The sequence below is a fragment of the Glycine soja genome, chromosome 17 (assembly GCF_004193775.1).
Source record: "Glycine soja cultivar W05 chromosome 17, ASM419377v2, whole genome shotgun sequence".
NCBI lineage: Eukaryota > Viridiplantae > Streptophyta > Magnoliopsida > Fabales > Fabaceae > Glycine > Glycine soja.
This window is the reverse complement of record NC_041018.1, coordinates 19,566,987-19,584,776: the sequence shown is the minus strand read 5'-3', so window position 1 is coordinate 19,584,776 and position 17,790 is coordinate 19,566,987. Positions and strand designations below refer to the sequence as shown.

Below are 17,790 nucleotides of genomic sequence, written 5' to 3'. Positions count from 1 at the left end.
GGATTAAAATAAGATTTTATATAGGATTTAAAGAACACCTACAATAGGATGAAAATAAGACTAACAAACGTGGATATAAAATAAACATTTACCCTGTCGATGATTTTTTTTTTTTTTTGTATTCTCATTAACGAACTTAATTCCTAAGTGATATTTTATTGAAAAACATATACCTATTCTAGAAATGTGTGTACGCAACTATGATTTATAGTTTTAGAGATATACTTTCAAAATATGTATATGTAATTTTAGAAATACATTTTTGGGAAGCAAAAACGGTGTAATTTTTTAAGGGAAAAAGGGTATAATGGGTAGTTGTGACACCCTCTACCCCTCACATATATATTAATAAAGGAATAAAATTTCAAATAGTAATTAAAAGTATTTTTAAAACATTTTTAAATACAAACCTTTCAAATGGGTAAAAGGCTCACATTCACTTTCTTCTACATCATATTCAAACTTGTCCAAATAAATAATAAAGTCATCTCGACTCAAAGAAGGTCATCTAAATTTCATACAATTAATATAGAACCTATATCCTAATGTCACATCCTATCAGAGCGTGGTGTTCCCGTGTCCTCTAGCATGAGGTTCTTCATAGTCATCCACCTATTCATCTGCTCCCCCGAACACAAAGTTCAAGATCATCACAGGATCCAAACACAAACAGCAAACCGAGAGTGAGTTATCACATTTCTAACTACTAGAGAGAAACAACACAACATATAGTAACCAAATACAATTTACTTAGCATATCTCACACTATTTCATCACTTTGTCATTCATCAATCACACTTTTCAATCATCAATCACAATACATAGGAATCACACACTCCGATCAAGACATAATAACACATTAATTTCATAATAAACAATTAGCAAGCGTATGCAACAGTTATGCTAAGACTCAAGCCTATATGCAATGTGGTACCATGTCAGTGAAAAACCTCGTCGGGCGCCTAGGAGTACATGACAAGACAAACCACACAATAGTAAGTCAAGTCACTCTCACTAGGTAATATCATAGGGAGACCAGTCAGGGTCACAGTGTTTTGCGAGAATGCTCCAACAATATGGGATCAACATAGGCTTAAAGGAGCACTCAAACCGTGCGACCCCCAAGGCCTACACTCCGAAGAGTCCGTCAGAGCCTCTCCCTCCTAATTCAGGTCCAACCCAGAAAACATTTTAGCACACAGACTCTATCTATGAACTGTACAAAACACATAACTCCTCAATTGTTCTCAAAATAATTTTAACTCGTCGCCCTTTAAGGGTCTTATCATTAACTCATCGTCCTTAAAGGGACTTAACATTAACTCATCGCCTAAAAAGGGACTTAGCATCAACTCGTCGCCCAAAAAGGGACTTAACATCAACTCGTCGCCCTAAAAGGGACTTAGCATTAACTCATCGCCCTTGAAGGGACTTATGATCGTGTGATTGTACAATTCATAGTTCACAACTCAATGCACATATATATCTCAATCATATACATACTCAATTTATCACATACACTTAATCCCAATCACAATGGTATAATCTCAATTTAACATGTTATCACACCTCATGAATCATATACACTTTACCTATGAACTATGCAATACACACATCTACTCAATTGTTTTTAAAATTATTTTAACTCGTCGGGTTCCCACAATGGATCCCATCACAATACTCGTCGCCCTTAAAGGGTCTTACAATTGTGTGATTGCACAGTTCATAATTCACAACTCAATACACACATCTCATCTCAATACACATGTATTTCATCATCCGTCACATGTTCAATTTATCACATACTCACAGTTTGAATCATCATTTCATAACCTCAACATAACAATTTATACAAAAGATTTTATCACAACATGGAATTTAAAACCTCTGAAATAGTTCCTCACAATTGTATCAAAATCAATTAATCAAAATCATGGGTTAACACAAAGACATCAAGAGCACTCAAGTTTATCAATCAATTCTCATCAGGACATCAATTGGTACATAGAACACAATAATATTGTATTCATAATCATAAAGAAAAATTATAATTCAATGAACATCTCAAAATAAACCCAAATTTAGTTCTATAAGGATTCCTACACATGTTCATTATAACCCCCAATTGCGATAAACTCATCCCTTACCTCTGAGCGGACTCACGTGTCTTCAGCTAGTGATAGTAACATCTCTAGCGGTTCCCTGAGATTCCTTCAGTTATTCCTCCGACTGCTCTGATAAAATTCCCAAACGTCAGAGAGACGGAGAAGAGATTGAAACCTCCACTTATACTGTCTTCATGATATTCCTTTTTCTCCCTCCACGAATATTATCTCGAAAATCCCAACGGTGGAAGTGTGCGCAATTGAATTTCGCACAACATATCCAAATTTTATGAAAATCCAACGGTTAACGAAACCGGAATCGAAGTTTTACCGAGACAGTTTTGGGTTTCTACGGGAAAATAAAAGGCTACAATGCGAAGGGTTTTCCTCTAAGCTCATACATAATATCGAAATTCCCAACGGTGAGAATGCTCGGAATTGGATTTCTAACGTGGTTCTCAAATTTCACGACGATCCAACGGTGAATGAGTCGGAGATCGTCGTTTTTCTAAGACAGGTTTGGTGGGCTGCGAAAAAAAGAGAGGGTTTTGAGAGGAGAAGGGGAGAAACGAAAATGAGGCCAGAAAGAGGCACCTGACCTAACATAACTATTTATACCTAGGGTATTCAGCCTATTATTTGCTCTATATTTATTTATTTATTTATTTTATAAAAACAAATTCTATTTTATTTTCTATCAAACAAATAAATGAAATACCCTTTTTATTTTCTCTCAAATCATTATTTTAATTAATAATTATATCTCCTTATTTATTTATTTATAAAATCTCATCATTTTTCTAAAAATTTATTTATTTATAAATAACAATCCTTTTTAATCTATATTACAAAAATTGGGATGTTATAGTAGTTGAGAGGTAGAAACGGGGTACAGGGGTGTACTTAGAAAACGAAGCTATAAATAGCAAGAGCCTTCTTAAAAGCTTATTATTTTGTATTAAAATAAAATATGAAACTTATTTTAAATTGTAGTTATGCTTGTGGTTATGCTCATGGGTCGTTAATGTGATTGCACCAGTCCAATTCTATTTTAATTTGTAGAATATATGTATCCTTGGTCTAATGACTAATCACTGAAAATGATTTTTTCTTACAGCCACATAATCATGTTCTTTCCATTGATGTAACATGTTGAATACAAAGAGGAATGACAAGGTGTGTAACATCACGATAAAAAACAATGGAGTTTTTGGTTAAAGAATGAGTAACCAAATTACATTGTCTACTTCCATATTGGATATGAAAAGAAGGAAATAATCTAAGCATCTTTCTAAGTTGGTCTGTCGTTAAGACCTTTCTAAGAATGAAAAAACAAGTCCTTAAATGACTCGCAATTCAGCAACCGTGAGTTAATATTTGGCCACAAACCACACTTTTGCCACATTACCACACTATGAGGATATGCGATAAAGTCACGCCAACAATTTTCTAATTCATTTGGACAAAAGACACAAGTTGCTGAGCACGATATACCTTTACTTTGAAGTTTAATTCTTGTTGGCAGATAGTCTCTACAAGCTTTCCACATAAATATCTTCACCTTAAGGGGCACTTGCATCTTCCAAATAATTGTCCCACTCTCCCTTAACCTTTCATTGCTCAAAATAACCACCAAAATTCATGATGGCCTTATAGCCTGTCTTCACAAAATAAACACCATTAGGTGACAATCTCCATATTAATCTATCCTCTGCTTGCAGTAGGCTTATAGGCAACTGTTGAATTAGACCAATAATTGGCGGAGGAATGACCAAATAGACAAAGTGAATATCTCATTCCTTTGCATCATCACTTAGGAGGCCCTTCATAGTAAGTCCTGAAACACTAGGACTAGAAGGTTAGCCAATTTTAATTGTTGACAAAGCATTCAGCCATGGTTCCTTCCACACATTAATTTCAAAGTTCACACCAATTCTCCACCTCAACCCTTGATTAAGCACCACCCAAGAACTCCAAATGCTAGGTCAAACAAAACTAGGATTATGACCAATATTGGAATCCATAAAGTTCCCCTGAAGGTAATATTTAGCTTTGAAGTATAGTTACCATAGCATTGGGATTAGAGATAAATCACCATCCTTGTTTCCCAAGCATAGCCAAATTATATGAGTGAAGGTTTCAAAAATCCATACCACCATCTTCCTTCCTCATAGTAGGTTTGTCCCAAGACATCCATCTAATACCCTTTCCACTCGTACCCCACTTATAAGAGTTGAGCATTCTCTCAATTTCATCACAAATGGATTGTGGAATCAAATAAGCACTCATTACATAGGTAGGTATAGATTGAATAACCGATTTAATCATTACCTCACACCCCGCTTTGGATAGAAATTTTCCACTCATGAAATTGATCTTCCTAATTCTCTCCTTGACAAATTTGAAAGTAGCCTTCCAATTCCTCCCTATCATAGAAGGCATACCCATGTATCTACTAGTTCCCAACAATGATTGCACCCAACTTTGAAGAGAGAATATTCCTCTTTGCTACTAGAGTATTAGAGCTAAAAAAGATTTCAAATTTGTTAAGATTAATTGCCTGTCGTGAGACCTTTTCATACACATAAAGAATATGATGAAGAGCCTCTACTTCATTCTTAGTTGTCTTACAAATTAAAAAAAAAATCATCTGCAAATGACATATGTGAGATTTGTGGAGCTTGTCTACAAATGGATATACCATGAATCCTTTCCTCCCTCTTTACTTTATGGATTAATGCACTCAACCCTTTAGAACAAAGTAAAAATAGATAAGGAAACAATGAGTCTCATTATCTAAGGCCTTTACCAGGAATAATAGGACCCTTCAGTTTTGAATTAACTCTTTTAGCATTATTCCTAGATTCCACACAAAGCATAATCCAACTCACCCTTTTCTTCGTAAAACCCATCTTCAACATAATGACTCTTAATTAGCTCCATTCTACTTTATCATAAGCTTTACTGATATCCACCTTAAGGGCTAAGTCACCAACCTTCCCTCTCCTTTTACTATTCATATAGTGGATAATTTCTGACATCATTAACACATGCATTGTCCATAATAGATCTATCGGCCGCAAAGGCTAATTGTTCTTCAAAAGTACTTTCAACTAGCACACATTTCAAACTATTTGCCAAAGCCTTAGAAAAAAATCTTGTAAATCACATTACAAAGTGAAAAGGGATGAAAATCTTTCATACACAAAGGCTTATCACATTTAGGGACAAGAACACTAGTAATTTCATTTACACTAGCCAAAAAATTACCTCCATCAAGCCAAGAGATACATGCAGTAGTTATGTCATCTCCACACAAGCTCCAAAACCTTATGTAAAATGATGGGTTTAATCCACTAGCACTATTAGAAAAAACATTTTTCACATCGGTTATTTAGCACATTCCACGATGGTTTGGAAACCGTCTTTGAATTCATTGCCATAGAAAGTCAATATTTTTCACAACGATTTTTAAACCGTCTTAAAATCTCAATTTATATGTCGGTTCTCTTTGAAACTGTCTTAGATTGTATTTTTTTGTTTTGAAAACATTTTAAAAAATTGACATTTCTAAGATGATTTTTTGAAGAATTGTCTTAGAAAGTCTCTAAACAAATCACAAATTTATTGGAGTTTATTATTTATAAATTAATTATTTAAAAATATAATATTTCTATTTAGAAACAAAACCCCTGTTTATAATATATCAAAAGTAAAATATAAACCTAAAATTATTTTATCTTTATTTAAATATAATTAAAAAGTTATAAATATATACAAATTAAATTAAAAAGTTATTTAAATATAATTAAAAATTATAAATATAATAAATTTCTACACTTCCATTAACCATTAAAGCATACACAAGCAAGCATTCAGAAGATGTCATACAAAGATCAACCAGGCAAAGCAAATTTTGATGCACAGCCATGTTGATCAACACATCATTAACATAAAGTAACAAGTATATAAAATAACCGTTATCATATTTACTTTTAGCATAACCTTTGCCTGGTCATATCTATTTCAGCCAACAATCAAGAATTACTAGTAAAATTAAGCATATTTGAGCCAATAATGTCATATCTGTTTTGTAACTTACAAGCATTCCAAAATTAGGAGCTGACCAAGCTGTGGAACAAGATGACCCGAAAGGTTTGCATTTCCAAGATCACTAGCCAACAAAAATTATTTTTCACAATATGCACAAACTTTCATAACATGACAAGTAAAAATAGCAGCGAAGCAATATCTTACACACGGGTCACGCTATTTTCACTGTTGCAATTAACATGAAACCATGTGCAAGGAGTGACAAGGGTACAATTCCAACTTTGAAGAACATTGTTAGGGTCACTCATACTATTCTTCAATACAGCCAAGGCATCACCTGCCATAGAAGTAATATTCAAGCTCAATTACAAACATACTTATTATATGAAATTGATAGGAGTATAAATTCAAACAGGTGTCAAAATTTTTGTTGCTCTAATGAAGTTGTGTAAAATATAGAAGGTAAAAACATGAACCCCAAGTTCCTCGCATCAAACATTTTTCTGTTTACAACCTACAAACAACCCAAGCTAATCATATAGTGCACCAACACACTATAGAAAAATTTAAAAGGCAAAATTAGTATTTTTCTCCTCTAAATTAAAGATTGGTTTTAATTTCGTCCTTAACTTTTTTCAGTTCAATCTAATCTCCTAACTTGTGTTTCATATTGCATACTCTGTGCTTCCATTATAACAGCGTTAGATCTCACAGTTAATTCGCCAGAACCTCAACAAACACTAGGATTTGAGTAGAAACCCCAAATTGGGTCTTCTTGCCCCCATTTGATTCTCCATATGTAGCTCATAAAATCTTCACTTTCTTTCATAAGATAATATTCTATTCTAATTTCTATTAACAAAAATATTACAAGCAAAGGCAGAGAACTGGGGTGAAATAATATTTCTAAAGCTAGCTACTCCAAGTCTACAACATAAAAGCCTATTTCTAACTCCTCCAGTTTCGTTGATCATTTAAACATAAGAGCTAGAAACAATAAACCTAAAAGTCAACAATTTAAAAAAAAACAAAATCAGGAAAATAAAATAAAACAAAAATAATCATGAAAACAATTCAGCCTACTCAACCTCTTTCCATCATAAATCTGTCTCTTTAAATCATTGCCTATTGGCTCTTTTGTGTTGGCAATATCAACAACATCTGAAGCCTGAAAATTAGTATTCAAGGCTTCTTCATATGTGGTTGGTTTATTTGCACCTCCATCATAAACATTGTGTTCTTCATCCAAAGGATGGACTTCCTCACCAATATCACCATCACTTTCAAGTAATGTTTCTTCTTCTATGTCTGGCGCATCATTTGATGGCTTAAATTTTGATGGTGATGGGGGATCACTGAAGGATTTCATCTTTGGTGCTTTTGATCTAACTCTATTAAGTGCATCTCGAATAATGTTTTCCCATTTCTGTCTCGGTCGAGTGTCTTCAACACAAAAAATGTTACCCGGATTTAATGGTACAATCTCCTGAAGACTACAACATTGTAATACTATGTTCTAGTCAAACAAGGGGACAAATATCCATATGCATGAAGAGAAAAGTGATTATATAAAGGAAATATATTAAAAGCAACAACAAAATGGCATTGTATTTAGGTGTATATACAAAATAATTAGAAACAGAAAATAAAATAAACTTTTGATAAGGGAACAACTTACCTAAGAACATAGATATCAGCTAGCTCGTTAATGCCTAACCAATCATCAATATCTAGGTCATCAGGTGGAAGCTTTCCTCCAACATTCCATGTTCCAACACAAACTCTAAGATAGATATTCACCAGAATCTAGATATGAGAGGCTTGAGCAATACCAACAAATGAACTATGCTTTCTACTCTTTCAAATCATCACAATTAGAGTCTTCTCTTGCTAAATAATCACAAGAGTAGTGTCTCACCTTAGTTCCTTTTTGTTTATATACTGAGACCTAGAAGTTACTGACTTTTGCCTCCTTAACCTTGGAAGAAATTCTGCAGTTTATTAGAAATTGAGAGGGTGTGATAAAGACAATTAAGAAGAGTAACATACTAATCTTTGCAATTCTCAGATTAGAAAAAATTTCAGAAACTATAACTTTGTATATGAGAAGGGAAAAATAATGACCATTTGACTCAATTGGAGCTTGTTCCTCTCTTTTGTCCCCAAACCATGTCCGTTTTCCACACTCTGCATATTCAAATTGAGACAGAACACAGAAATAACCAAACTGCAAAGGAGTTGTACAGTCTCAATTCTAAATTTTCATATCATTTTGGCACTAACCATAATGCTCAATTTCCATATTCTAATAAAATTCAAAAACATGTCGGTAAGGCCATATAGCTCCATTTAGTACTATCCTCTTGCAACATTCCACCTGAACAAGAGGGCTACCACAACTGCAAGGCAGGTTTTGTCTGTTCTACAGGGACATAATCCCTTGTCTTAAGAACCTGCAATCATGGTTGTTGGCAACACATCCTCGGCAGCTAGAGGTTGTAGGCAACATCTTGAGTGAAGTAACACAAAAACGAAGGTAATGAAATTCTTGGTTATATATATAATAAAGTGTTATTAATTAAATTTGAATACACATCAGATAAAGATATATATTAATACTTGGCAGAATTATTAATACTATCTTCACTAATTTTTATATTATATATAATCAAGTATTATTAATTAAACTTGAATACATGCATACCACAGATTATGAACACGGATACATAGTGATCTGAAACTACATATCTAATAATTTTTCCTTCTCTACATGGCATTTTACATGTACGTGCATATATATATATATATATATATATATATATATATATATATATATATATATATGTATGTAAGTCACCTCCAGTTATGTTTGGGCTTGCAACTAGATATGAAGTAGTCAATTAGGTCATCTTTTGTCAAGGGCTTGGCAATAACAGGAGCATGATCTATGGCTGGTCCCATAGCAACAATATTTACTCTTTGCCCTCATAGGTCGAACTAGCGCACAAGGAAGGCATATCTTCCCCTTTAGCTTTAGTACTTGACTCTACCTTCCCCATAACCATGCATTGGCCTGAACTCCATTTCAGATCAAGGGATACCATTCTGCACCCTACTCAAATAATTAATTAAACAACATATATATAGTTAATTCACCAGAATCAGAGGAAGAAAAAATTCAGTGTAGAAATTGGCTTTTTATTTACAAAAATGAAGGTAATGTGTTAGAGAAGAATCGTGAAAATAACAGAGATGCATTCACATTCTAATGATACAAATTATGAATACATTAAAATGAAACTACTTCGTTCGATCAATATTTTAGCATCCAACCTTATGATCTTAAGTTATGGAAATCAATACAATGCCACTTCTATCTAGAGTAAGTCATGTTTTGTCCCAAAGCATAATATGATCCTACCTAGACAACGATAATAATGGAAAATTATAAAGCAAATAGTTGAATATATCAGGCAGTTTTATAGTTGCAGAGGAACAACTGCATAATTATAATCTTGTATGTATGTATGTATCTATCTATCTATATATATATATATATATATATATATGTGTGTGTGTGTGTGTGTGTGTGTGTGTGTGTGTGTGTGTGTGTGTATATATATATATATATATATAGAGAGAGAGAGAGAGAGAGAGAGAGAATGCGAAATGCATGATGATATTTATGACCCGAACAATGAGAAAATTTCGTCATGCTCTCAATAAATAACTTGAAAAATAGTTTAGCAAACACAGAGTGTCAATAGCAGAAAGGAATGCTACTTGAATGAAGGGGGTTTGAATAAATACTCTAAAGGCAACTGAATCCGTCCATGATAAATACCACCCTCAAATTCGGTATCACGAGGCCCTCTAATCGCAAATTGCCACTCAAATATATTTTCCTGAAAACAAAAATCATGACATTGAAGCTGCTCAGGAAACAAAAAACCCAGAAACACAATTTTGAACTAACGTTCTTTTTCAAAACCCAGAATTCAAAATAGTATGTAATTTAAAACCCTTAAGTTAACTTTTGGATCCCTATAACAAACACAATTTTCACATATTCTATCTTATTTGAAATTCTCAGAAACTATAAACTGCCCCATCCAAACACAACACAAAGGAATTTCCCAAAAGAAGCTCAATTCAATAAATTCCAAACCCCCAACACCAAGAATTTTACAATTTTCAACCCCGCACCACAACAAACCCTATTGAATCGCACACACACACACACACACACACAAATACGATCTCGTACAAATCCATCTTCACAACACGCATCACAAAATTGAAGCAAAAATAAAAATGAGAGATAATAGGATCAAAGAGGGAACCAACCTCGAGAGGGCATGGGCACTGTTATAAGTGAGCACGAAAATGGTGAGTGAGTCGACGACAGCGCTAGACGAGCACAAGCAGAGGGTGAGTTAGTGAGTGAGTCAGTGAACGGACCGAATGCTTCTTTACTAGAAAATGAGTGAAAAAATGAGCGTGCCAACAACGACGGTCGCCGTTCATTTCTTTTTATTTATAAATTTGTCACTATTTTATTTTAAGATGATTTTTTTCTTCTAAATATCATCGTGGTTTATTTCCTTTTATTTATAAATTTATAACAGTGTTTTATTTTAAAAGAAGATTTCAAAAAAAAAAATCGTCGTTCACAAGCATAGAAACATTTTGATCCTTTACCTTTTGTTTGCATTAAGAATTTCAAAAAGGGAATTTGAAATGCCTAGAATTTAAATTGTTTTGATTTTAATTTTCTTCATTTTTTCAAATACTTTGTTTAGATAAATCAATTCAAATTTCTTAAATTTTAAATTCTTTGTTTGGATGGGACAATTCAATTTTGGGACAATTCAATTTTCTTCATATGCAAAATTTCAATTTTATATTTTAAATAAATAAAATTTCAATACTAAACTTTATAAAAAACAAACACAATCTAATTTTGAAATGTTAATTAAAAAATATTTTTTAATTTTTAACAATTTAAAAATATAAAATATTGATAATTTTAACTAGGGTTATTTTTTTTTACCACAACAAGTGATGTTTTTAAATCGACATCAATCAAGGCTATTTTTTGGTCGACATCAAATAAGGTTTTTTTTTTTTGTCAAAGTATGTCGGGAATATTTGTCAGTTGATGTCAATCGGGGCTATTTTTCGACTAACATTGGTTTTTTTTACCAACATCGACTAGGGTTTATTTGGCCGACACCAGCTAGGATCTTTTTGAACGACATTGACCAAGGTTATTTTTAGCCCACATCGGCCAAAAAAATCCTAGCAGACGTTGACAAAAAAATCTACCTAATATCGGCTAAAAACTAGCTTGGTCAATGCCGACCAATAGAACCTACCCGATGACGGTCAAAAAATATCATTGGTCAATGTTGACCGAAAAATTCCTAGTTGAAGTTGGCTAAAAAATAGCCCTGACCAATGTCAGACAAAAAAACCCTACCCAACATCGGCTATAAAATAGCTTTGGCTGATGTTGACTAAAAAATAGCTCTGATCGATGTCGACCGAAAAAACTCTAGTGGATGTCGACTAAAAATAGTTATACCTGATGTCGGTCAAAAATACCTAGTTGATGTTAACAGAAGAAATCCTAGCCAACAGCAACCAAAAAACCTAGCTAATGTGGTTAAGAAATAGCTCTGGCTGATGTCAGCCAGAAAACCCTAGTCGATGTCGGCAAAAAAATCCTAACCGATGTCGACTAAGAAAATCTAGTTGACATTAGCCAAAATACCCTAGCTAACATCGACTGAAAAATAACCCTAGCCGATATTGGCTAAAAAAAAGTTTTGGCTGATGTTGGCTAGAAAACCCTAGTTGACGTTGACCAAAAAAATCTAGCCAACGTCGGGCAAAAAAATCATTGGTCAACATAAATTGAAAAAACCTGGATGACAACAGCCAAATAAATCCTTGGGCGACGTCAGCAAAAAATTTCCATGATTGACATTAGTGAGAAAATAATCCTAACCAACATCATCTAAAAAAAATCTTAGCCAATATCAACAAAAAATAACTTTGGTTGACATCATACAAAAAAATTTTGACCAAAAAATCTTCGACCAACGTTAGTGAAATATAATTTATGTCGATGTCGGTCGTAAAAACTTTGGTCACCTGTAGTTGGAATTGTTGAGTGAGAAAGAGTCGCAAGCAAGAACGTGAGTTAGAGTGAGCATCTCTGAAAAAAGAATTTCAAATTCCATATGTTTTGAGAGAATTTAAAATCTCACCGTTTTAGTCAATCAAAATGATTTATAAAAATACCAAAAAATATAAATTTCCTTTTAAATATTCTATCCAAACAAACTATTTTATCATGAATTATTTTAAATTCCTTGAAAAAAATGAATTCCCTTACTGAATTGCTCCATCCAAACAAACTTTATGAATTAACTCTTGTCACCAAGTCAACATCATCAAAATTCTTGCACCTCTCCAATTCCCTTTTTAAGCCATCAACCTCAAGTCGAAACTTCTTCCTCCTCTCCTAACCCCATTGTTCCAAATTATTAGCACATTTTTTGAGCTTTGAGAACACCTCCACATTCCACTCTTCATTCACAACATTCTCTAACTTGTCCTCTAAGAGCCAGGCATTTTCGAATCGAAATGACTTCTTGAAAGTCATTCTTTTCTGATGAAAAAGCTTCAACAAGAATTGGATTATGATCCGAGATTGGTGCCACGAGTTATATATTTATCTTAATTTTTCACACTAACTTATATAATATATAAAATTATGAAGTATGTACTTATTTACTATCATAATCACTAATTTAATTCTGTAAAAACAATCACTAATATAAATTATCGGTTTAATTTTAGTAATATTAGTATTACATTTTATAAAGGTTTATTTGATTTAGTTATTAAATTTAAATTTTAAAATTTATAAAAGCAAAAATCAGATTTTAATTTTTTTTCAACTTTTAAAATCTTAATACTACTAAAATTTAAATTTCTCACTAAATTCATTCACTTAATCTAAAATTCTACGTCATAGGTGGTAGCTAGTAACAATAGTAATATATGAGAGGTGAATTAAGGCAAAAAGTTTGGACTGATGCTTTGGAGAATTAGTTTGAGCCATGCAGTAAATATTTATACTTAAATAAAAGATACTTCTAATTCAGATTAAATAAAATGAATATCATTTATAAGAGTTCCTGGTACGATCCGAGAAGAGTTCAATTAAATTAAGTGAAAATAGAAAATGGTGATGAAATTAATGCATCCAAAGTTTTCATATTTGTATCAAGCTGTGTCACATATTTAGACACACATAAAAACCGAGTCAGAACAAAGATGTTGTACTGTCTTATAAACCGATCAGAACAAAGATGTTGCACTGTCCTAGAGCGAATGCTTGAAATTTTATCGCTGAAAACTTCATCATTCCAAAATTTCAAGGCACTTTATTTTTACTTAATTTGTTGCATTCTTAGAAATTATGAGTACATGAAATTTTATTTATGAATAAATTTAAAATTTTTTTTGATTTTAAATTTTTTAAAATTTATATAATTTGAAAAAATGATGGTGTAAAAAAATGATAATAGGAAATTGGAGTATTGATTAAATATTAAATTACCTTGAAATTAGAAAATCTCTCTTCTCCTGATTTATTTCTTCTTCAAAAAATGATACCTGTGAGAGAAATTCAAGAGAATTCAGTAACCCAAAGAATATAGCTTTTGCTATTTATTGAATTCCTTGTTAGAATGCATACAAAGTTTACAAGGAATTCTACACAGTCTAGTATAACTTCATATTTGTCATCAAGCTGTGTCATATTTGTATAGGTTATGATAGAGACGAACCGAACACATTCAAATATACGAATAAATTTAGGTCATATATTCAAAGTATAATGAACATGATTCATTTGCTGTTTAATGTGGTAGACGGTGTAAAATGTTCATACATCACGACTTCATTCACCAGATACAACCCATATTCTCCACGACACAGTCAACCCCAAAGATGGACCGGAAAAGAAAAAGGCCCATACTACCAGCACTCACAAGGCTACTGCTATTCGTACTATCTAATTTGTTATTGGCATTACCCACATGGTGCCTTTTCATGGTATTCCCAAATTGCCCACTGACATGAAACAAAATGGAAATGTGTTTATGTTGTACATTGCTAGTTGCACAACAGAAGTTTGTTTTCATTGTGCTATTTTTTTTGTCACTCCCATTCACGCAATGGAAAAACATTTCCAATGTGTAACTAGCAATGTACAATATAAACATGCTTCCGTTGTTATATTTTTTTTAATAGCTATGTGAAATGGAAACACATTTCTATTGTATATTTGGTTTAGTTTTTTCTATTTTTCAAACGTGGTTCAATTTGATTCGTAGTTTGACACACGGAAATCAATCTAAACCATACCACACCACGAACATCCTTAAAAATATTATTGCAATTAGTGTTTTATTGTTAAATATTTGCTTTCTAAGTTTTCATAATCGAAAGCAACTATTATGAATGCGCTTTTACTGTTTTTTTTTTTAAGTTTAATCATTACAATAGTTGAACTTGAAAGTAAGTATTATGTACTAATTTTTACTTTTAATTTTAAGATAAAATTCCATCAAATCACCATAAACACCCGTAATCAAAAGGGAACACGGAAAATATTATTAAAGTGAAAAAAATCCAACCTAAAATAACAACCTCAATAATCATAATTTTATAGAACATGTGAGCATAGAAAAATATATTAACATATTTATTAACAACCCGAATAAAATTTAAATTAAATAATTAAAAAACATATTAAAAACTCAAAATAACATTAAAAAATACTCTTATAAATTTAAAAATGATTTTAATATCCGCACAACACACGCATATCAGTAAGTTAATATAAATATAATATATAGTAGTATTATATGCAACCAAAAGTAAAGGCCGAACCAATGGCTCCTAATAGTTGTCCTTTTTCTTCTTTTCAAATGAACGTACAGGAAATGTATTAAAAGAAGAGGCATCTTCATATATTCATCGCGATTTGTCATTGTACAAAAATAAACAAAACCTGCCAAAAGTCTTATCCCTCTCGAATCCTTATCTCTTGCAGAAACAAGATGGAATAGAGTAGAGGGGCCCAGATTATTATATAATATCCCAAGTTAGGATATGATGGATACTAAGTTACAAACACGGGTCGGTATTTAAATAACCAAATCCAAAACGCTAAATTAAAAGAATGATATCTTAGGCAAATCGTAGGGTTACATTTATGCTGATAAGTCATCAGTTGTAATTACCAGAACCATCGAACTGCGCTTTGAACACACAATCACAGAAAAAGTAAGAAAAAGAGAGCAGGTGATAGAGAGACAGCAAGTGAAGTAAAAATACATAAAAAATAACTTACATTGCATGAGAAAGCAACAACAGCAAACAAAGTGGAGAATGGACATATTATTTTTGACAAACAGAAAACTATGATTTCTCATTCATAAGAAAATCGTAAATATAATTTGGGAACATAATTAAAGAACTGACTGCGAGCATAAAATCTTAAAGCTTTTGTAAGGGTGTGAGTTATGAGATTCGCTTGTCGTCTTACAAAATTCATTCCAAAATTGGAAAGTTGATTAAAAGATAAACGACACCTGTTAATAATATTTGGTATTGCTGTTTGAGAAGCAAATCTTCTGATTAAATTTTCTTCTAAAATCTGAGTTCACTTCAAAATAGACGTTGTTGAGATGGAATTACCTAGCTGAATGGCCTGATATAAGGCCCATGGTATTGCTGGACAGATTTTATATTTATAGAGACTAGTTTCCTTCTAATTAAACAGTATATACTATGTGATCATAAACTTTCATTGATAATAAATTTATTGAATTTTATAATAATTATGTTAAAAATCATTTAATCATTTATGATTAGTTTAAAATATATATTAGTTACGTTATTTTATAAATAGAATTTAAACTCATTTTTTATTCCCCAAAATATCTTTTTAATTGCTAAATTGCACTCCTCCAATTTCAGAGTAGGACGATGTATCCTGGCAATAGATTATTCAGATGACTCTCGCCAATATATGAAATCTTTCTCACCACATTGATTACACACGTCTCCACTAGTTGTAATTTTTTTCATCAATAAATATCAATGATTAGTTTATTAGCGAGAGGGATCGACAAATATTCTAATATTAATTTGAGATTAAAGAACATGTGATAAAATATACTCATATGACTCGTGTTAGACTTTGAACATTTACAATGCACATAATAGTGCATCATCATCCATCAAGATCAATAGGCCAAGTTACTTTGAAAGCATTTCAATTTGAGTTCCCTTTGTAAGCCCTGCTCTCGGAAAGTTCCCTGCCGAGCAGTCCTCTCTTGAATCATAAATGACAAAACAACTTAGAGAAAATTTTCAGCAGGACCAAACACTATAATGTTGGGTTAAAAAAAATGAGGTAGAAAAAAGTCGTGTATGGAAGTTATATTGATTGATTAAAAGTAATACAAATTATTTTCATGGAGGAAGAGTACTATTGGGGAAAGAAAAGTCAAATGATTAACACCTTGTTCGATTGACATGAAAGTGGAGAAGTGAGATTGAAATTGTGTAGAAAGAAGATGAATGAGAATTTTACCTATTGTTTGGTTCAGATGAAAGTGACTAAATTTGTTTGGAACTAAGCAATTCACTTTTTCCTTAAAAATGAGATGAAAAGCGTTGAAAGAACATAATGATTTGCTTATAATTTTAACCTTTCGAAACAACCGTTTTTGTAGCCCGTAACTTGTAAATCTGACCTTTTAAATAACGTGATACCTACTTGTTTCGCATTCCCTTTGTTTGCACCGTATTAACAATCCGTGATTAATCACTACCATCACGAATCACCCTCGATTTTGTTACTTATCCCAACAAGCGCACCAATAGTCATTCCTTCAAACTTCCTTTTTATGGATTTTATAAGGCATATTATGCCTTCAAATATATGCCTCTTCATTTTAAAAAATGTTTTTAGAGTAAAAAAAAAGAATAAATTCTTTTAAATTGGGATAAAATGAGAACTGCATAGTATTTTCTTTTTATCTTTTGAACAATTTTAATTTAAATATTTCATCTTTTTTATACTTTCTTTCATCTAAACCAAACAATTTAACTTTTTACTCTCTTTCATCCTTTTTCATAATTTTTTTTCCACTTCACTCAACTTAACAGGACGTAGAGGAATAGGGAAGAGAAACAAAGAACGTTGTTGGAGAATAGGAAAGCAAATAATAAGTAACGGTGGGAGAAGTAAAAGAAAGAATGAGAAGTGAGAGGGATATTTGAACTAGTGAAAAGATGGAAGGAAATTGAAAAAAAAAAAGTAAAATTATTAATAAAATAGCAAAAAAGGGTACATTTATTATTTATCAATAAAGAGGGTATCGGGTATCTTTTAACATCGATTATTAAGGACTTAATCGATGTTAAAAGTGCCGATGATGAAAGTAATACCATTAACATCGATTTTTCAAAACCAATGTTAACATAAAAATGACAACATCGATTTTTAAAAAAATCGATGTTATATAATAAGAATTAT

The 17,790-nt window shown here is 32.1% G+C and overlaps 1 protein-coding gene across 6 annotated transcripts; it reads right to left on the bottom strand.

The window, feature by feature from the left end:
• Positions 1–561: 561 nt before the first annotated feature.
• Positions 562–10,682, bottom strand: LOC114394100 (type IV inositol polyphosphate 5-phosphatase 3-like). Of its 6 annotated transcripts, none has more exons than XR_003662638.1 (10): positions 10,506–10,682; positions 9,016–10,063; positions 8,442–8,667; positions 8,283–8,345; positions 8,077–8,149; positions 7,837–7,941; positions 7,247–7,651; positions 6,363–6,495; positions 6,208–6,279; positions 562–620 (listed from the first exon to the last, which is right to left on the bottom strand). XR_003662638.1 is itself a non-coding variant. In XM_028355671.1 (8 exons), the coding sequence occupies exons 3-8, from the start codon at positions 8,458–8,460 to the stop codon at positions 6,492–6,494; spliced, it is 669 nt and encodes a 222-aa protein (XP_028211472.1). In that variant the 5' UTR covers positions 8,461–8,667; positions 9,016–10,063; positions 10,506–10,682; the 3' UTR covers positions 5,991–6,491. The 6 variants fall into 6 exon arrangements, 1 of the variants encoding a protein (XP_028211472.1); XR_003662639.1 differs by lacking the exon at positions 562–620 and having other exon boundaries at positions 5,991–6,279; positions 9,016–9,270; positions 9,942–10,063; XR_003662640.1 differs by lacking the exon at positions 562–620 and having other exon boundaries at positions 5,991–6,279; positions 9,016–9,270; positions 9,969–10,063.
• Between the last annotated feature and the right edge of the window lie 7,108 nt (positions 10,683–17,790).